Source organism: Elephantulus edwardii, unplaced genomic scaffold (genome assembly GCF_000299155.1).
Source record: "Elephantulus edwardii isolate Elephantulus edwardi_28Jun2011 unplaced genomic scaffold, EleEdw1.0 scaffold00136, whole genome shotgun sequence".
In the NCBI taxonomy this organism is placed as follows: domain Eukaryota; kingdom Metazoa; phylum Chordata; class Mammalia; order Macroscelidea; family Macroscelididae; genus Elephantulus; species Elephantulus edwardii.
In genome coordinates this window covers 9,445,798-9,465,391 of record NW_006399886.1, presented here as the reverse complement: position 1 = coordinate 9,465,391, position 19,594 = coordinate 9,445,798, and the positions used below count along the sequence as shown (strand labels likewise).

General features: G+C 35.6%; 1 protein-coding gene across 1 annotated transcript in view; it reads right to left on the bottom strand.

The window, feature by feature from the left end:
- LOC102862055 (ephrin type-A receptor 6-like) overlaps positions 1–19,594 on the bottom strand; it is a 1,552,036-nt gene that overhangs the window by 239,999 nt on the left and 1,292,443 nt on the right. Inside the window, 1 exon segment of the mRNA XM_006894142.1 lies at positions 15,788–15,849. Coding sequence (XP_006894204.1) covers positions 15,788–15,849 — 62 coding nt within the window.

The window sequence follows — 19,594 nt, the reverse complement described above, 5'->3', positions numbered from 1 at the left end:
GCATCTGTTTGTTGAAACATGCCAATTGGTATTCCATTAATTCCTAGAGCTTTGTTCTTTTGCCAGTTTCTTCAGAGAAGCTTGAACATCCTCCTTCATCACCATTGTTGTTGTGGTTGTTATTTGCCATTGAGCCACCTGCAACTCATAGAGATCCTATGTGTAACAGCCCTAAACCCTGTCCTAATCTGTGCCAATCTCAGAAAGAATTGGCTAACACAGAAGAATTTAATGAAACAACTTTACAGGTAAATATTTGCATATATATTGAAATAAAGTCTTTTGAGGATGTTAAGATAGGGGGTATTCTTTGCATGTGATAAAGACAAATGTTTTAGGAGGACATAGAATGGCTTGTGATAGAGCTAATACTGTAGCCTAGAAAGATATGAAGTACTAACTTCATATAATCTTATTTGGAAATAGGATATTACACATATAATTAGCTGTTATGTGACTTTTGTTGACTATAGCTCCTAGTAAGCCTGTGAAAAATGGATCTGAACCCTGTCCTATTGTTAATATTCTCAAGGCTATTTCTATAGTCACTGTGTCAATAGATCTTGTTAAGAATCTTCCTCTCTTATCTGATCCACCGCTTTCCTGAGCATGATATCTTTTCCCAAGGACTAGCTCCTCCTAAGTACATGCACAAAGTACATGAGATGAAGTTTCACTATCCTTGCCTCCATGAAGAACCCTGCTATTTTTTTTTCAAAATACATTTGTTTGTCATTTTGGCAGTGCATGGAATATTCAATACTCTTCTCTAACCCTTCAACTTAAAGATATTTATTCCTATCTCATTCTTAGTCATTAACCAACTTTCAGATACACAGCAAATGTTTGAAAAAGTCACGGCTTGAATCAGGTGTAACTTAGTTTTTAAACTGATGTTGTTGCCTTTTAGCACTTTGGAAATTTCCTTGACAGTAGATTTTCCCAATACAACATGTCTTTTGATCTTGACTGCTGGTACCAAAAGTGTTTATTGGGAATTCAAGTAAGATAAAATCATTGACCATTTCAGTCTTTTTTCCATCTATCAGGATTCTATTTGTCCAGTCGTGAGGATTTTTAAAAAATATTGATACGTGATCCATATTGAAGTCTTTGATCTTCTGTGGCAACTGTTTTAAGTCCTCTTTACTTTTAGCAAGCAAGGTTAATTAGCTCAAGTGAGGTAATTAAGATAGATTAGAGTATCTTTGTAACATGTCTTCATAACAAAAGGAAAAGAGGCACAAAGGGAAATGGCAATGTCAAATCAGAGATTGCCACAAATAAAATATATTTAGGACTACTAGTAGCCAGAAGAAATAAGAAAGAATCCTAGGTTGTTCTCTGTTACTTTCAACATCAATAATATTTTAGTCTAAAAGGAAAATTGTGTTTTCTTTAGGAAATGTTCTTTTATATTTCTGGTTATAAAGAGGTTTCTGTTTTGTGACTCCCTAATAGCTCTAGTTGTGTAGTTAAGGAACTATGCTGCCAACCTGATGGCAAATTGCTCAAATCTACCGGTTGTTCCATGGGAGAAACATAGGCTATCTCCTGTATGATTTGTTCTTGTCATTAGGTACCATCGAGTTATGTATGACTCATAGCAATGCTATGGACAAAAGCTCTGAATTCTGGTCTAACCTGTGCCATCCTCACACTTCTTGACACACAAGAGCCCGTTGCAGCAGTCACTATGTCAATCGACCTGGTTGAGGGTCCTCCTCTTCTTTGTCAACCCTCCACGCTTTCCAATATCATGTCCTTCTCAAAGGAATAGTCCCTCTTAGCAATATGCTGAAAGTATGTGAGGTAAAATCTCATCATTCTTGCCTCGAAAAAGCACTCCAGGTGTAACCTCTCTAAGACATATCTCCTGGCCGTCCATGGGATGTTCAGTGCTCTTCTAAACCACAGCTCAAAGTTGTCAATTTTCTGTGATCCTTATTAATTTTCCAGCTCTCGGATTCCTGTGTGATTTACCGCCCCGGAATGTCCGTTAAGAGTCAATTCCAACTTGGTTTTACATAACAAGAATAACAATTTCTTATGAAAAATACTATCACTGATCATCTATCTACATATGTACAAAAAGTACTTTATCCATTTTCATGTTCCTGATATTCAAATAAGGGAGCTCTAGTGATGTAGGGAGTTGTACTGGTAATTCATAGGTGGTGCCTCTTGGGCAATCAAATCCACCAGAGGCTATAAGGAATAAAGATGACAATCTCTCATTGAATTTTCAACCTCTGAAGACTTATTGGAGGGTCAGCTATAAGCTGATTCCAGCTTGGCAAGGAATTTGAGTGTTTTTGAATGCTTCAAGTGGTCCTGGTGGCATAGCTAATAATGCTTAATGCTACTAACAGAAAAGTCAGCAATTGGAATCCATCAGTCACTCTGGGGAGAAAGCTGGGAAATCTCTTCCCATAAATTAGATTCATCACCTCAGACACATTATGCAGTGTCACTATGAGTTGGAGATGACTTGACTATGATGAGGTGTGTGTTTTGTTTTGTTTTTTAGTAATGTTTAAAGTGGTAATCTCTCAGACTATGAACCAAAATTTAGATCTACAGAGAGAGATATAACAGTCTGCTTCCATAAATGTTTCATCCTTGGAACCCTTTTGGGCAGCTGCACTCTGTCCTACAGAATTGCTGGGAGTTGGAATCAATTAGCTAGTAATCAGTATGCTTTAAGGTTTAATGCTTAAAACATTTAAACACATGGTAGATGTTTAATACAGATTGTTGAAATAAAATGAAAACATGGTCTTTGCTTGTCTTCTATTAGAATGAACATGATTCTCAGCAAACAAACTACTGTGATTCTTGACTATGTTGATATCACTGTGAAACGATGGACGGTTACTGTGAAAAGCCCCAGAGAAACCCTGCAGAAGGACTTACATTTTGCCAATGTAGAACTAACTTAGTGTCCTTGGAAAGAAACAAGAGAGATCAGGTAGACAAATGGTGAAGAATTAAAAGAGGTTCCTATAGTTTTAACTAACAGAAGTTATGTATCAAATTGGATCAAGATGGCTACATGAATTCCCAATCTAAGATGTAATCTGTATATACTCACTTTTCAACCAATATTGTTATGAGGAGAAATATCTTTTTGATATTAGAATTTTTTCAAGTAACTATACATTTACAGGGCTCAGATACAATGTTTGCTTATCCAGTATATCAATTACAGAAAGAGGACTTAATTATTTACAAAAACAATATAGAATTACAGAACAATATTATTGTGTTATATTAATAACATTATTATATCATTAGTATTAATATTAAATAGTATAACAGAAAAATATAGTTAATATCATATGCAAGCAAAGTTCTGCTGAGGATCATTTAAGAATGGCCAGAATAGCTGGATTTAGAAGAGGCTGTGACTGGCTGAAAGCAAAGAATACCAGAACAATGTCTATTTATGCTTCATTGACTATGCAAATAATTCGACTGTGTGGATCATAAGAAATGATGGCTAACCTAGTGAAGAATGGGAATTCCAGAACACTTAATTGTGCTAGTGTGAAACCTATAAAAGGGTGTTATGTGCATAGAGTAAATGAACATTGCATGGCTTAATATTAGGAAAGCTTTGTTCAGGGTTGTATGCTTCCTCCATCCCTATTATGCTGAGGAAATTACTTGAGAAGTAAGACTCTATGAAGAAAAATTTGGCATTAGGATTGGAAGAAGACTTATCAATAACCTTTATTATGCAGATGACACAATTTAGCTTGCTGAAAGTGAGGAGGACTTGAAGCCATTTCTGCAGAAGGATAAACTCTGCAGCCTTCTGAAGGAATTGCATTTCAACATCAAGAAAACAAAAATTCTTGCCACTGGACCTATAGGTAACATTATGATGGATGGAGAAAAGATTGGGACTGTCTTACTTGGATCCATAATCAATATACTTAGTAACAGCAATCAGGAGATCAGGAGATATAGTGCACTGAGAAAGTTTATAGTCAGGTACCTCTCTGAATTATTGAGGAGTCTTGATGTTAGTTTGAGGACTAAAGTACACCTAATTCAGGCCATGGTCTTTTCAGTTGATTGCTTTGCATCTGAGAATTGGGCAATGACTAAAGATGACAGAATAAAAATTCTTGCCTTTGAACTATTGTTGGAGAGGAGTTCTGAAAATCTTATGGATTGCCAAAAGAACAAAAAGATTGTTTTGGAGAATGTGCAGCCAGAATGCTTTTGGAGTCAAAGATGATAAAACTTTGTCTCATGTACTTTTGACATGTTGCTGGGAGAGGTTATTTCTTGGAGAAGTATGTCATGCTTCAATGATGGAAGGGTGATGAAAACAATAGGAAGACCCTCAACCAAGTGGGTTGACATGGTGACAGTGGCAATGAGTTTGAGATTTTCCAGAGATTGGGAGGATAGCATAGGATAGGAAAGTGTTCAGACTAGCTTTTCATAGGCTTTGAGTTGTAGTTGATGCAATGGCACCAACAATGACAGAAACAAACTTGAATGTGAGATAAAAGATGGACAATTCCTTCCAGAGCATTTTACTGCTTCTGAAAACCCACTGAAGGGTCAGTTATGAGTTGCTCCCAACTCAATACAAATTAACAACAACATGCTTGGATATATTAAATTTGAAATTGCCTATTGTTTGTTATATGCTTTTATATATAAGGATTTTGTATATTGATCCTATTTCCAAATTGAACTCTCTTCCTTGTCCTAATAAGAAAAGAATAGGTTAATGGTTAAGACCCAAATTCTGCTACTTTAGGTTTGATAATAAAAGAAAAATGAGGGACCATAAGAGATTTTAGTTTTTTACTCCTTTGATATCTAAGATTTCAATACATTTGAACTGTGGGGCTGGTAAAGAATATATTGAACATACAATGAATTGCCAAAGAACAAACAAAATAGTCTTTGAAATGCAATCAGCGTGTTCCTATAAGTGAAGGCTTTGGGACCTCTATTCACTTTGGACATGCCTTCAGGAAAAACGAATTGCTAGAAAAGGGTCTTCTGTTTGGTAAAATAGTAAAAATAAGTATGTATGTGCATGTCAATGTGCATGGAGGATAACTAGTGAAAATCATGGATATTTTCAGAACTGGTACAACAGCCCCAACATTAAACCCCAACAGATCAACGATTATAAAGATGGTGCAGTTCTTGGAAATGTTTGTTCTGTTATAAAGCTGTGCTGTATTGACAACAAATAACAAAAATTGTATGAGCACTTTTTTATCTGTTTATACTTCTTGACAAACCTTTAACAATTTCTGTCTTAGTTGACTTGATGTCCCTCTCTGCTTCCACTTACCCTTTCCTGAGCAAGTTTTGAGATTTGGTTTCTGTATTCAATCAAATCTTCTCTACTTTTTATTGTGTTAGTTATTTTTCCAAAATTCTGGTTTACAAATGACATGCTATTTTTCTTAATCATACAATTGTGATTTGTAAATACATGCATATTGTTGTTCTTGCTATGTGCTGTCGAGTCCCTTGTAGCTCATAGCTACCTTATATGTACAAGAGCTCTGGATACTGCCCTATTTTGAGCCAGTCTCATTGACTCCAACACACCTGATCCGATCACCCAAGTTACCATAGCAATCCATTTCATCTGGATCTTTTTATACCGTGCTTTCCTTCCACCTCTCTAAGCTTGATGTCCTTCTTCAAGGACCAGTCCTTCCAGGCCACGTGCCCCAAGTATGTGAGACACAGCTTCAAAATTCTAGCCTCCAAGGAGAGGTTGGTTTCACCCTCTCATCCTCACAAATACACACACACAAACACCCACACATACACCCCCCCACCTATCCTCTCATATCAGATGATTTGTAGTAGAAGTAAAGGCTGCAATATACTATTTTGACTGAAACTAGTGAAAATATTTTCTTACATAAGGGAATCTATCCTTTTCAAACTGTATGCAGAGCAGATTATCTGAGAGGCTGGGCTCTATGAGGAGAAGCGTGGTGTTAGGATTGGTGGAAGATCTATCAACAAACTGCATTATGCAGATGACACAACTTTGCTCGCTGAAACTGAGGAGGACCTTATTCATTTACTGCAGAGGGTCAAGGACTGCAGCCTTCAGTATGGACTGAGGCTCAATGTCAAGAAGACAAAGATTCTCACCACCGAACCAATTGGTAGCATCAGGATGGATGGCGAAGAGATTGTTCACAGCTTCAGTTTGCTCGGCTCCACGGTCAACACTCTTGGTACCAGCAGCCAGGAAATAAAAAAAAAAAGTATTGCGATGGGAAAGTCTGCGATTAGGGACCTCTCTAAAATACTCAAAAGCAACGGTGTCCCTCTGGAGACTAAGATGCGACTGATAAAGGCCCTGGTCTTTGCAATCACTTGTTATGCATCAGAGAGTTGGAGAATGACTAGGGAGGATAGAAGGAGAATTGATGCCTTTGAGCTGTGGTGCTGGAGAAGAGTATTGAGTGTTCCATGGACTGCCAAGAAAACAAACAGATTCATCCTAGAGAAGGTTAAACCAGGCTACTCCTTGGAGGCAAGGATTCTGGGGCTTCCTCTGACATACTTTGGACATGTTGTAAGGAGAGACAGGTCTTTAGAGAGGGACATCATGCTGGGTAGAGTAGAGGGACAGTGCAGGAGGGGAAGACCCTCTATGAGGTGGATTGATTCAGTGACTGGGGTAATCGGGATGGGTGTGTCGGAGGCAATGAGATTGGCACAGGATAGAGCAGGGTTTAGGGCTGTTGTACATAGGGTCGCTATGAGTCGCAAATGACTCGACAGCACATAACAACAACAACAACAACAGCAACAACGGAATCTATAATATGTTACACAATTCCTATTCAATGGATTATAAGAGGAAAGCATATAAACATTTTATGTGGTTGTTTCATTATATTTAAAGATTTAAAGTATTTCCCAACCAGTTTTATTTGTATTGCTAGTTAATATTGTTATTGAAATAAAGGTCCAAAGATTTAGGACCAATCAGTAACAACTAAGGGCCTTTTTGCAACCTGCTTATTTCATACTACTGTGTTTACTTGTGATAGTTAGGAGAGTCTGGTTTTGTTAGTGGTCTTATTTATATCTTCTGAGTAGCTAGAATTGTTCTTGCCGAGTCAGAATGCCTTTGCCTTTTTTATTTACAAACACACACACACACACACACACACACACACACACACACACGTATGTGTGTGTGAATATATATACATACACCCATCAACAAATGAATGGATAGAGAAGCTGTGGTATATCCACACATTGCATTGGTATATTCACACAATGGAATACTATGCAGCATTGAAAAACAAGGAACTCATGCAATATTACTCAAAGTGGGTGACCCTGGAGGACATTATGCTGAGGAAATATCTCAGTCACAATAGGACAAACACTGTATGGTGCCACTGTTGTAGAATGAGGCTGACATCAAGGTGGGGGTAAGACTGAAAAAAAACTGGATAAATTATGTATACTGCATTGAAGCAGATGAGGGAGAGAACAGTTTAAAAGTAATATATTTTAGGGCATTATGAGTATCATAAGAGTTCTGAATGAGGGTTGCAGAGTGGAGTATACTCGGGGTGGTGGTGGGGGGTTGCGGGGGGATTGTATACCAATGAAGGAGTTTTTTCTTTTGCTTTTCAAGGAGAAGAGTGAACTGGGGGTGGGAGGGGAAAAAAGTGCAACAATGAATGAATGGAAATCCAAAATCTGTAAATGTTCATTGAAATTAATAAAAAAAATGAAAGAATATTATAGAAAAAAACATATAAAAGCACACACAGTCACACATACAACATTCTTCCTCCACACATATTCACACATACATACTTATCATTACCTTCTCTTATCCCTCCTATTATATCCTGGAAGAATATCCATAAGGATCCCAAATAGCATGAGATTTACGAATCCAGTGCAATATCACAGTCAGACACCAGCACTGGCACTTGATTGTAATCTTGTACTTCATTGTGCTACCACCCCTTTATAATGAAATAGAAAACAGAAGTGATTTTCCAATAGTGTGGGAGGCTGTGGGAAATCTTCTCTGCCTCCAGTAAGAACAGAATGCTCTTAATGAGCCGTGGATGGCTCCCCTACTATGTAGTGCACTTAGCCACTTCCTCTTTTCTGTGCTCACAGAAGCTATGATTATCGAATTCTAAAGCAGCAGTTTGAAAAATGACTTTGCTTTCAAGGGTTTATGGAATATATATACATTTATATATTTTATTTCTGCCTCCTATGGAGAATTGAATGCCTGCTATTGACATAAAGTTTATAAAGCCGTTTGAGCTTCTGGGATAGAAGGCATATGATTATGAAGAAGGATAAGAATATTAAAGGAAGATAAGAAGGGTAGTATTGGCTCTATAATTTTTCCATTTATATGATTTTATTTTATTAGAAACTCTATATGCAGAGGTGATATAAGATCACATTGGGGTATGGCAAAGGACTTACAAAGAGAAGCAGTAAGTAATAAAAAGTTAGGACTCAAAGGTGGTGGAAGCATGGCTTCTTGAATTCTACAGGCTTGCATGTGAATCTTTGCTTTATTATTTATTAGCTTTATAACTTGCTTAATGTCTTTTAACTTTGCTGACCCTCAGTTTATTTACTTGTAAAATGAGAGTGGTGGTAACTTATTAACAGAATTAATGGTTTTTATTTATTTCGCGTACACTTTCTTTATACCTACAAGGTGTTAGGTACTATTCTCTAAATTGTACATTGATAATTCCATTAATCCCCATAACAATTGAATAAGGTAGATATCACTAATATCCTCATGTTACTGATGAGTTAATCAAAACAATAAGATTGATAATTTGCCCAATGATGCACAAGTATTAATTTTTAGAGCCTGGATTAATTGAGACAATATATGTAAAGGATCCTATAACAGTTGTAACTTTAACTGATACTTACTACTTTTCAGATTTAGATAATTATCTAAATAAGTATTTTATTTAAAAAATATTTTAACTGATTCATGACTAAGCATTACTGCTTATCTCTAAGTTCATCATACTGTGGCGGATTCCATGTTACTATGATACTGAAAGCTTTATCAGTGGTGTTTTATGTACCAATAAGATCGCTCATAGTGGATTGGTTTCAGCTGAGTTTCCACCAAGTGAAACTAGACAGAAGGATCTGAATATCTACTTCTAAAATAGTTAATTTTATGAATAGCAGTGGAACATTGTCTTATATAGTGTCCAAAGATGAATGCCTAGCATTTAAAGGTACTTAAAATATGGCTGGAAAAAAAGAGATGCCTCCTTAAAGTACAGTATACCTTAATGACATGGATGAAGTAAAAATCTTTTTTTATATTGAAATTTAAAAAAAATTTATTAATTTTAATGAAAGTTAACAGAGACTTAGGGTTTCTAGTTATCCATTGTTGCACTTTTCTTCCTACCCACCATTTTACATTCCCACCAACAGTGAATAAAGTTTGCAGTTTATCCACAACCTCGCCAGCATTTGTTGCTTGCTGTTCTGTTAAATTTTGCAATTCTGACTGGGTGAGATGATATCTCATAGTTGTCTTGATTTGCACCTCTCTTAGAGCTAGGGATTTTGAGCATTTCTTCACATGCTTGCTAGCTACCTGAATGTTTTCTTTGATTAAGTGTCTGTTCATATCCTGTGCCCTTTTTTCTATTGGATTATTTACGTTTATCTTGTTGTGGTGCTCAAGTATTTTATAAATTTTGGATATAAGTCCCTTATATGATATATCATTAGCAAATACTTTTTCCCAGTCTGTGGCTTTCTTTTTCACCCTGTTGGAGAAGTTTTTGGATGTGCATAGGGATTTGATTCTTAGAAGATCCCATTCATCTATTTTATCTTCTTCTGGTTGTAAGTCCAGCTCTTTTCTATTGTGAACAAAGCTGCAATAAATGTGGGTGTGCGTATATCTGCTTGGGTGACAGTTATGGTTTCTTTAGGGTATATTACCAGTAGTGGAATTGCTGGGTCAAATGATATTTCTATTTGCAACTTTCTGAGAAAGCGCCATACAGTCTTCCATAGTGGTTGCACCATTTTACACTTCCCACTAACAATGAACAAGAGCTCTGGTTTCTCCACAACCTCGCTGGCATTTGATGTTTGCTGTTCTGTTAAATTTTTCTAATATTACTGGGGTGAGATGATACCTCATAGTTGTTTTGAAGTAAAAATATTTTAAGATTTTTAAGATCTCTATTTCTGATGTGAAACAATACAAAAGGAGAAGAAATAGCTAAAATATTAATAATTGAAATATGGAATGTAAGATGTACAAGTCTAGCAAAATTGAATGTTATAAAAAGTAGAACAAAATGCACAGTGATCAATCTTCTAAGTAGAAGAAAGCTTAAATGGACTGGTCTTGTCTATTTTGAATTGAATAATAAAATTGTCTATGATGCCTAGAATTTCATATTCCAGGAATTTCAAATCCCAGGAAAGGAATTATATTACATTCACAGGCAAAGAGAACATTTCAATATATTGAAAGTATAATTGCTGCTAGTTATATGAAAGTGTTTACAAGCCTATGAGAAAAATCAGTTACTATAAGTATTATTCAAATTTATACACAACTACTAAGAATGCCAGTGATGAAGAAATTGAAGATTTTTAAAACAATGAAAGAATTTCTTTTACTTTTCCAAGAAGTTAGTGTACTAAGGGGGAGGGTTGGGAGGGGAGAAAAGCGTAACAATGAATGAATGGAAATCCAAAGTCTCTGTAAATTTTCATTGAAATTAATAATGAAAAAAATTTTAAAAAATTGAAGATTCTGATCACTTTCTACAGTCTAAAATTGATCAAATGCATAATGAAGAGACATTGATAATTACTAGAGATTGGAATGCAGAAGTTAGAAAGAAAAAGCATCAATAGGATGAAAAAAGGGACAGAAATAATAGCATATACCTTTTTCAACATTATAAATGGTGAATATACATGTGCACCTCATCAGCTGGAATACACAGGAATCAGGCTGATTATCTCTGGGCAAGTTGACGATGGAGAAGCTCAGGAGTGTTAGTCAGATCAAGGCTAAGGTCTAACTATAGAACAGGCCGTCAATTGCTCACATGCATGTTCCAATTTAAGCGGAAGAAAAGGAAAATAAGTCCATAAGAGCCAATTACAATCTATGTAACCCAAGTACATAACATCTGAATTTAAAAACCATCACAAAACAACTTTTGATGCATTTAAAAATAAACACAAAGACTAGGCAAGTTGTGGGATGATATCAAGGACATCATACATGAAGAAAGAAAAAGATCATTACAAAGGCTGGGAAGAAAAAAACAGATAAAATTGTATCCCGGAGGAGACTCTAAAACTTGCTCTTGATTATAGTGGAACTAAAGTAAAATGCAGAAATGATGAAATAAGAGAACCGAGCAGTTTTCAAAGAGCAGTTTGAGGAGACAAAGTGTTATAATGAAATGGGGGGGGGGAACCCTCAATTGTAATATACTCGATTGACACTTCTCAAGCAGAAAGAAAAGAAGAATAATGAAAAGTAAACCACTTGAGTCACAACCTCTAGAGCCTTAAGACCATAAAAATTACATGGTACAACAGTGAATGAATGGAAACCCTAAGTCTTTGTAAACTTTCATTAAAATTAATTAAAAAAAATTAGATTGTGCCTGGCTACCACTACTGACTCCACAGAATGGGATTAGATTAGTTTAGCAGGTCTAAAATGGAGTGGGAGAAGACTCAAAATGATGTAATAAATAGATGACTTATTAATCTGAATAAGAGAAGTAGAATTCCCAAGTTTATGGCCCTTAGTTACATTTAGAGCCTAAAATGGAACCTACTAACTTCCCACAAGTAACTCTATTTTCCTGCAAAGAAAGAAAATAGTGGCTATATGAGAGCTCTGGTGTCTTAGTGGGAAGAAGCTGCACTGCGATCCCAAAGGCACAAGGTTCAAATTCACCAGTTGCTCTGTGTGAGGATGGGCCATCTCCTCCTGTGCAATTAGCTGCTTTGAAAACCTGCTGGAGGGTCAGCTATGAGTTGGTTCCAACTTGACAGCATACAACAACAATGGCAGAAGAGAAACAATAACACAGGAGACATATTCTTTAGAACAAAAAACCTACATGAGGTCAACAGGGTAACATTTTTCTAGGGATATATCTTAGAAAACAGAAAGGAAAGAAAAAGGTAGAATAGTAATGGAAAAACTCAGGGATGGAGTGGAAAGTATGCTGTTACATTGTAGAGATTGCAAAGTCACAAAACAAAACTCATATGAATTGTTGAATGAAAAACCAGTCTTTCCCCAACCCCCCGTAAACTTTCAGGCATATAACAACAAGTCTTTTAAAAGTTAAAAAAAATGAAGCCTTAGTTTGCAATATTGAAAGTTACTTTGGCAAAATATTGAATGACACAGGGAACACTAAAAGAAGACGGAAGAAATCTATGTATAATAGAAAAAAACTGGTTGATGTTCAACCATTTCAGGAGGTGGTGCAGGGTGAAGAATTGATGATACTGAAGGAAGGCAGCCATACTTCACTGAAGGCATTGAACAAAACCAATTTTCCAAAAATTGACAAAAATCCCAATTTAGATGACTCAATAGTATGATATGATGTAGGAAGCACCTACTCATCTATGAAAATGAACTTGGGAGGCAGCCACGTGGTCAGCTAACTGCCTGTGCTCATCCCAAATAAAGGAGATCAACTAGAATGTGGACATTATTACATGATATCAGTATCTCATGTAAGTAAAATTATGCTGAAGATTGTTAAAAAATGGCTCAGAAGGACAAGGACAAGGAACTGACAGAAAATCAAGCTGGATTCAGAAGAAGATTTGGAATGAGAAATGTATTATTGCTGCTGTTAGATGGATCTTGGCCAAAACCAGGAATTAATCGGAAGAGATTTGTGTTTTATTGACTGATAATATAATCTCTATGGATAAGAGTAAATTACAGGTAATGTAGTGAATAACGGATCCAGGATACTTAACTATGGTCCTTCAGAAACCTCATAGAAAAAGAGACAATTATACAGATGGAACAAGGTGATATGACATGGTTGAAAATCTGGAAAGGTGTAAGGCGGGGTGGTATACTTTCACATTCTTATTCAATATATATATCAACAAAACCTCCCAGAAGTTGGAGTATATAAAGAAGAATGCATCATCTGGACAGGAAAAAGACTCATTAACAAGTTGTTCATGTAGATGACACAGCCTTGCTTGCTGATAAAAAAGAGGAAGAATTTAGGGAGCTCTTGTGGCCTAATGGCAAGAAGCTGCACTGTAATCCCAGAGGTATGTCGTTCAAATCCACCAGATGCTCTGCTGGGGAAGGAGGAGCAATCTCCTCCTGTACCAGTCAGATCTGATTGGATAGTACACACACACACACACACACACACACACACACACTAATTAAAAAAAATAAAATTTTTAAAAAAGAAAGAGGAAGAATTTACTGAAGATGATGAAGCAACTCACTATGGACGTTTTTCACTATGGATTGCTTCTTCACATAAAATAGAAAAAGAAAAATATTCACAAGTATACCAATAACCAACACCTAATAAGTGAAGAAAATACCAAAATTTGCAAAGATTTCATTTTATTTGACTTTACAATCAAAACACATAGAGGGCAAGAGATAGAATAGCCTAGTATACTGGAAACACATGTTTCAAAGGATGTAACTTTAGGAATTAGGTATACCTGAGAAGGTATAAGTAATTGCTTATGTCATTGGTAAACTGGAAAACAAACATGAAAGAAGGATCTCTGCCTTTGGGTTGTGGTGTTGGTAAAAGAATCTGAAGACCGCAGGGACTGCCAAAGGAATAAACAAATATGTCTCAGAAGAAGTATTGCCAGAATGTTTCTCAGAGAGGATGATGGCAAGACTTAATCTAACATATGTTGGACATGCTATCTGGAGCTCTCACTCATTCTCTGGAGAAGGATATTAAGTTTGGTAAAGTAAAGCATTGTCAAAAAAGAGGAAGATTCTCAATGAAATGAATTAACTCAGTGATTTATAACAATGGGATCAAAGACGGTATAGAATTAGGTAGTGTTATGTTCTCTCATATATATCATCACTAAGAGGTGGAACTCAATGGCATCTAACAACAACTATTCAGCAAAATAAAAAGTATAACTGAAGCTAACAGGTTTTTGTTGTTTCCTCCCCACCCCCTCAATTCGCTTGTGGCAGTTATTTGGTCTAATTTTCAGCAGCAATTTACATTGAGTAGTTGCTATACAATTTGGTTTCATAGTATGCTCCAGGATATAGCTGGTACAGAGAAAACCTATTCTAAGCATCATTAGATAATGAACCATTTGGATATGTATCTGATAAAAATGATTTTTATGAATAAATATAATGGAAGGTCATAAGTACACATGCATTTCAAATACCCCAGGTGGTCCTGACAAATTATTCTAATTTAGTACATTTACAGGAGAAATGAATATAAGCTATATAATAACACAATCTGAGAATAGCTACAAAAGAACAGTTCATGTCCTCCAATACCTAGGAATTTCATTTTGCCTTAGAGAGCATATTTGGTTGAGGGGATACATTGTGTGTATTGTTTTGTTCTGTAATAACTGGGTGAATCTGCTGAATTCAGCTTCTAGCATAGAACCTAAACATCAAGTCCTGTCACGGTGGAAATATATCATCACTGCTAATATTGAGAAGGGTTGGAAGGAGAGGGCACAGAATCACGAAAAAGAAATGAAAATGAGATTAAAATATAAAAGTGAGATGTACACAGTATATGTTGAAATAATATGGAGTAAAATCTGAAGTAAAGAAAGAATGCAACTATTTATTGAAATGAAAATGAATAATAAAAATAATAGAACACATTCCAAATGACAAAAATTTAGCCATTTTTGGAGGCAAGGGGAAGAGTTGTGTCTTTTTAGATAGACAGATATTAAAGAACATAGTGATATTCAAATATCTGACCTCTGCTTGGGATTAAAAATATTGACTCTAATGAGTTCATATTTCAGTTTTCTACACTATCAATAAATATTTTTGCAGCATATGAATGCTGTTTAAATGTTAAAGATATTACAAACACATTTTGAAATATAATTTCCTGTCTTCTTCTCAGTTCTGATAGTCTGTACCACACATAAAACAGATGATACTTTTTATAGTTCATACTTGTAAGAATAAATAACTTTATAACAAAAATTCTTATAAAATATTTGCTCTAAAACAAGCATCTGCAGAAAGCGTTTTCATTCTTTCTCCTTTTGTGTTATTAATAGCCAGCAAAATGAATTTACTAGGAACAAAGCATGGTGTTCACGGGAATGGAACTTGAGTCACTTTTGGTGAATAAGAGTGCAGAAAAATGCATATAATATCTTACTAAATAGCTAACACGGTTAGAACAAAATTAAAACTTTGTAAAGTGACTGAGTTTCATTTATTATCTTCAGGATAATATAATTTGCAACCTATACAGATAATATTGTAAGTAAATTTATAGAAGAAATCATTACATTGTTAAGGGTACGCTCCTCCTCCTCTTAATAACATTTTAATGTATCACTGTATCAGCAATGCAGCCTAGAGAAAATGCTGCTATTCTTCATAAAAAAGGTGAATAAAATTATGCAAAAATTACTTTATGAAAAATGCGTTAAATCTAGATCTCACAATAGCTTATTTAAGTAGCATCAGAAAAGAACACCTCACCCGCAGAAAGGAGTCTAGGGATCCATTCTCCATATATTCCACCACAATCATCACTGGTCGGCCTGTAGAAGAGCAAGAGAAATAAGAGAATTTGAGCCATTTACAGAGAGATATGGTGCTGTTACATACTTCCAGCTGTTGCAGCTACATTATTTGTATTTTATTAATAGGAGCTTAATTTTCCAATCTGTATCTAGTAAATGGCTCATATTATGCATCGGCAACTCTCCACTTCTTTATAGTGTTGATTCCTCTGAGTGCGTACAAGGGATATGCATTACAATATTCATTTATAAAGAGGAATCAAGCATTTCCTTTTCTAAAGTTCTGCAATCACTTTTTCAGATGATGCTTTTCGTCCTTTAGATTTTTTAAAATAAGAAAACCACCAAGCCAATGTCAGTGTTTAAGAGGAGTGCATTAGGTGTTGCACTTCTAACTGTAAAGTCACAAGACTGAATCTACCAGCCGCTTGGTGAGAGAAAAATGGGCACTCTGATCCAGTAATGATCTATGGTGTCAGAAACCTGATAGTGGTTTGCTATGACAGAATCAACTTCACAGAAGTGGGTAGAGCTACTTTGGCAATTCTTCTACTGTTGGAATTATCCCTGAATTATATTAGGCTGGTCATTTCGGAAATATTCATACGGCAAATTAGAAATAAGACAGGATGTGGTGAGAAAGGAACTCTTACACATTGTTGGTGGGATTGTAAAATGGTGCAACCATTTGGGAAAGCAGTTTGGCGCTTCCTCAAAAAGCTGAACATAGAAAATCCTTATGACCTAGCTAATCCACTACTTGGAATATACCCTGAGAAAATGAGAACTAAAGCAGAAATGGAGATTTGTACACCAATGTTTATTGCAGCGTTATTCACCATTGCAAGAACATGGAAACAGCCCAAATGTCTAAGCACAAATGAATGGAATGAGAAATTATGTCACATTTACACAATGGAATACTAAGCAGGACGCAGAAACAATGATTTTGTAAATTATTACGTAAATTGGAGGGGACTGGAGAGCATTATTCTGAGTGAACTCCCACAAGTACAAATATTGTATAAAAACCATTATTGTAGAGTGAGTAAAAAGATCGAAGCAGGGTGGGGGAGGGTGGAAGCAGAGGGATGAGGATGTGCAGGGGGAGGGGACGATTATTAATGGAGCTGCACAATTTGATGGGTGGTGAGGTGAGGAAAATTGGAAGAATCTGTTCTCAAAAACAATATATTCAATTTTTGTAAATAAACTAGTATAAAGAATATGTTAATGACATTTTCAAAATAAAAAGTAATGCAAACAGCTATAGAACTGGAAATGAAAAGAATACCAATGTTTCAATTAAGATATTATATTACTGTCTATAAAAAATAAGAAATAAGACATTTAAAAATGGTCTTTTTTTAAAAAATGGTCTTTAAGAAAAAAGAAAATCATTGGTTATTTAGTCTGTATTTAAGTAGTTTTTAAGAGAAAACTTCCAGGGGTTTTCTGTGCATTACAAAAGTGCTGGGGTTTGAAATAGTTTCTGATGATTTCTTTATTGGGCATATATTAGATCAACGGAGCAATGATGGCGGTACATGAAAAAAATAAGTAACTAATTTTGTAGTGTAGTACAGAAACTGAAAAGGATTTATTTTTGTTTTATTGCTTCTATTTGCAGTTGTTAAAGTTCCCAATACATCTCCATTATGGAAGATATTTGATATGAATAACTTTGATTTGGTTCAAAGAAGAGAATGCATTTGTTCTGCCCAATTTCCCAAGTTGAAAAGATTAACTCATTTCAGATGAAGTACAAAATGATATTTACCTGAAATAAACATGCATGACATATTTACTTTTCACAGAAATTTTTAGCAATTCTGTCAACACCATATGCAGAGCTTTTCTTCAGGAACACAATATTTGGAAAGAATTTATGTGCACCAGTAAAGGAAATATCAAGTCTCTTATTGCAATTCACACATCACTTATGAATTTAAAAGCTTTTAGGTTAAAAACGGTGACCATAACAGATTAGTACAATGTCTACAAAGACTAGATTTTATATTTGCATTTATGTCTTAAAAATGTGCTAAAGGTCAAATCTAGTAATAATTTATCATGCATAGAATTGGAACCCAAAGAAGTATTCCATTTGTGGTGGCTTATTAACTTATATTTTATAATGGTCTTCAAAGTCATTAATTTCACCCAGATATGGACATAAAACCTTATCATAAATACTGAGGTAAAATGAACTGTCAGCACAATTGTGGATAGGCTTCTGGAAGATCAATGTTTTAAGCCTTAAACAGCTTTTTTTTATCAAATATCCCCTAAGTTTATATTTTTTAAAGGACCTCGTTTTTAAAAGAGAATGAAAAAGTAAATTTTTAACTTGTATTGGTTTTCTTACAAAGTTTGTATAGATTGTGTTACACAGTATGCTTCATTCACATTCCCAACTAGCTTTAGATAGTTTATAGTTAGGAAATTGGTGAAAACACTCTGTTAGCAAAGCAGGGAAAATAAAAAGTAATTTCTGTCTTTAATTTAAAAATCCGAGAACACCACTCCAGCTGTAATGATAACCAATTATGGGTATTAAAGAGAAAAAAAAGGTTGTGTGTTTGCAATGACTTATTGACTTCCCTGTGTAATTTCACAAAGTCCCTTATAATCTCACATCTATCCAACCTATCTTTATCATTGCTCCCAATTCTCAACTTACAGAACATTTTTGTTTTGCTAACATTTACCCTCTTCTTAAGAATCCCAGTCTTAAACAACCAAATCTGTGCTATTGAGTTGATTCCAACTCAAAGTGATTCTCAATTGATTTTTCAGAGGCTATAACTCTTTAAGGGAGGAGATTACCCATTTTTTAACTTTTTTTCTTGAACAGGTGGTGCGTTTGAAATAGTGACTCTGAAGTTTATATCACAACACAAACTGAGTTGCTGAGTATATAGTATGTATAATAAGCACCTGTATTGGTACATATTATTTTCATTATCCTTATTATACACATGGGAGCTCTAATGGCCTAGTGGCAAGAAGCTAAACTGTAATCCCAAAGGCACCCAGTTCAAAGCCACGAGCTGCTCTGTGGGAGAAGTATGGGCACTCTCCTGTGCAATTTACTGCCTCTGAAAACCTGCTGGAGGGTCAGGTATGAATCAGCTCCGACTTGACAGTACACCACCACCACAACAACAACAACAATTATAATCATAGGGATGTTGAAGGAGAGAGGATAATAGTTTCCTGAAATAAAACAGGTATAGGCCACTTTTGTTGTTGTTAGGTGCCGTCATTGTGACCCTGTAAAAAAAAGATCTGAACCATATTCTATCCTGTGCCGTCCTCACATTTCCTGACACACAAGAAATCCATTGCAGCAGTCACCATGTCAATCCACCTAGTTAAGGGTTTTCCTCTCCTCCACCAACCCTCCACTTTTCATACTATCATGTTCTTCTCCAAGAATAGCCTCTCCTAGCAACCTGACCAAAGTGAGTGAGGCAAAGTCTCATTATTCATGCCTCCTGAGAACACCCTCGCTGCACCCTCTTCAAGACATATCTTAGTTCTCTTTTTTTTCCCCATTCTTTTTTTTTAAATCAAATTTTATTAGTTTTAATGAACATTTACAGAGATTTTGGGTTTTCATTCATTCATTGTTGTACTGTTTTCTCCACCCTCATCCCCAGTTCGTTCTTCTTTCCCCCCCGCCATGTCTGTTTTAATTGTCCAGTTGCCACAGTGCTTGTCAAAGCCAGTTCTGATTAATCTCCTTTGTCAGTGTGTC